Genomic DNA, 2,619 nt, shown 5'->3' on the forward strand with positions numbered 1-2,619 from the left:
TATATATATATATATATATATATATATATATATATATTTCAATGCCATCAGTGTGCTTCCGTGTGATTTTGTAAGTAAGTCAGATAGTTATACCTTCCTAATTCACGCCATTTGTGAAAGATAAAGCTGAGTTTCACAGCTTGTGAAAGGCGAGGCCAAAGTGAACGTAGCCTGAACAATAAGGCATGTCTGAAAACATATTGAAGTCGCCCTCCCCTGGGCGAGGCTCTCTGACTTTGTTGCACATGCATGGGTTTTTTTATTTAAACACCTACCACAAACCTTTTTGCGTTTTACCAATCTTAAAACTAGAATACAGGATTACCAATTACCATTTAACCGTTCCCACACATTTCTCGACCATCGTGAATAGAGCTGCAAGACTTACATTTTATTTTCGTCTGCTCACAGTCTTTTCCGATGAGCTGAATTCGAGTAAGGGCTGTCCAGGCATATGCTGAGACACAGTAGTAGCGGCATGGCATGAGGCCTTTGAAAACTGTCTCTTGACCACCAGGCGGCACATGGTTGATTCGTGACCAGTTTCCATCTTCAATTAAAATCCGATAGCCCATAGCCTCCGACTGACCACTTAAATTCACCGGCAGCTGTACGATGAGCTTTTTGTATCCAGGACGAATGAGAAGCCCCTGAGGATTAACTTTTGACGTGAACAATTAATATTTTAAAATGTAGCCGTCAGTTTAAAAACTGAATGAGACGACTGCATACACCATAATTTTCAGAAAAGGTACAACGAAAGTGTCATGAAGAGAAAAGTATCCAAGTGAGCCTGCAACAGCCATTGATTTCAACTTCCCAGTCAAGGTCTTTTACTTATTCACGTCATCCCATCCACGCATAGTAGTTGCAGTTCAAACAGCTTCAACCACTGAAGGTTATATATTACACGTATGACTCATTTCACCCACTATAGGCCATCGACTACTGAATTTCCGAGTGGGTCTAAAACAGGCATTACTTCAGTCCACTTCATGAAAGATAAATCGCTCCTTGTCGGAAATTAGCGCCAAACAAAGGCCCATATAAACCAGCTTTGCTGAAAAAGCAAAGTGCATATGGAAGATGAATTTCACTTAATCGACCAAAACAGCAGAATCGGCTTTATCCTCCAGCCATCCGCGGCCCAGGCAGGCTTAACATGGTGAGGGAAAAGGATATGTATACAGCCATACTGCCTAACCCTTATTTGGGTAGTGTCATATGTAAGCATAACCTAATGAACGTAAGTTTCGAGACCATCTGAATGCTTACTGCAAACTACTTATGCACTCCAACGTATGCTGGCCAACTAGGGTGGTTTGCTAAACAGACTACAAACCTTCATCAAATGCGGGATCCTTTAATAGTATTTAGCCTTTCACTCACTTCGACGTGTAGATTGCCTACCCTAATGGTGCTTTTTTGATGCATAAAGTGTAGAAGCGAGCAAGTGAACAATTTCTTTTCCAATTTGATTACATCGTAGGGTAATTTTTTTTACAACGAATGATGATTTAAGCAACATAAGATCAAGTTCTTACCCAGGTATTCTGTAGTTAGAACGAGGAAACTCATGTGAAAGTAAACGTTCATCCTGTCAGAAGTCGAGAGATTTGCTGTGGTGCTATATTTATGTATTGACGGATTGTGAGCTTCCCATGCTTCAGTTACACATGTGAATTTCCGATCTTCGAGCAAGTTAAACCACTTTAGACACGGATGAGGTCATCCATCACAGGTAACTGGTCACCAAGAGCAAGTTTAACCCACAAGATGAGCGGCTCACACAAGGTGAGAAATCTTAACTGGTTTCTAATCCTGAGAAAGCAACCTCCCTGTTGGCTATGAGTAGATGTGTAAGAATCCTTTAAATTGGAATTGCCTTTCAGGATCTGGCTCAACAATGATGAACACTTAAAAAGCTACCACAGAACTGTGGCTCTTCTGGTGGGTACACACTCTAGTAACTAGCAAACGGAAAGTTAAAAAATCAAATGAAAAATATTCGAGTATGTAAGAAATGTAGCTGTACTTGATTTGATTAATCGATGGATTAAGCTTAAAAGTCTCCGATTGGATGTTGCAATTTGTGAGCGAACACAGGAACAAAAAGTCTTCCCACTCTAAATTGCACATCACTGTACACCGATTAAAACGTGTTACCTTTGGAAATCTGTGCTCTCGTCCTTGTTCTATTTTGCACACATTGAACGAGTAGACTTTCTATTCAATCTCCATAGACAGTTTTTAATCCCATAAAATATTCCGCGCGAGGCAGCAGCCTCCAGCTATCTGTTGGACATCAGTTTACACCATTGCAGAGAAGAAGGATGTGTGCCGTTTACATCACATGTATATATATATATAAGTTTATATAAGTATACATATATTTGAATAAGTGAACACGTACATCTATATGCCCTATGCATATATCCTGCTTGTAATCATAACCGAACAGGGGATATGTACCATTCCTTAATGAGATCAGGCAGCCTTTCTGATTGGTCTACGGCAAGTGTGCTGTCACAGACAGTTGTTTAGAAGTGGGTTGTTCCGAATTTTTAGGGGACGGCGCTCCTGGAGGATTGTCAACTTAGGTGATACATTATGCAGTTG

The 2,619-nt window shown here is 40.4% G+C and overlaps 1 protein-coding gene across 1 annotated transcript in view; it reads right to left on the reverse strand.

Annotated features, from left to right (window-relative positions):
- T265_09597 (hypothetical protein) overlaps positions 1–650 on the reverse strand; it is a gene marked incomplete at both ends in the record, with an annotated part of 6,423 nt that extends 5,773 nt beyond the window's left edge. The window contains one exon of the mRNA XM_009175712.1: positions 389–650. Coding sequence (XP_009173976.1) covers positions 389–575 — 187 coding nt within the window. The remainder of the gene's footprint in view (positions 1–388) is intronic.
- Between the last annotated feature and the right edge of the window lie 1,969 nt (positions 651–2,619).

This window comes from Opisthorchis viverrini (assembly GCF_000715545.1).
Source record: "Opisthorchis viverrini unplaced genomic scaffold opera_v5_288, whole genome shotgun sequence".
Lineage (NCBI taxonomy): Eukaryota > Metazoa > Platyhelminthes > Trematoda > Opisthorchiida > Opisthorchiidae > Opisthorchis > Opisthorchis viverrini.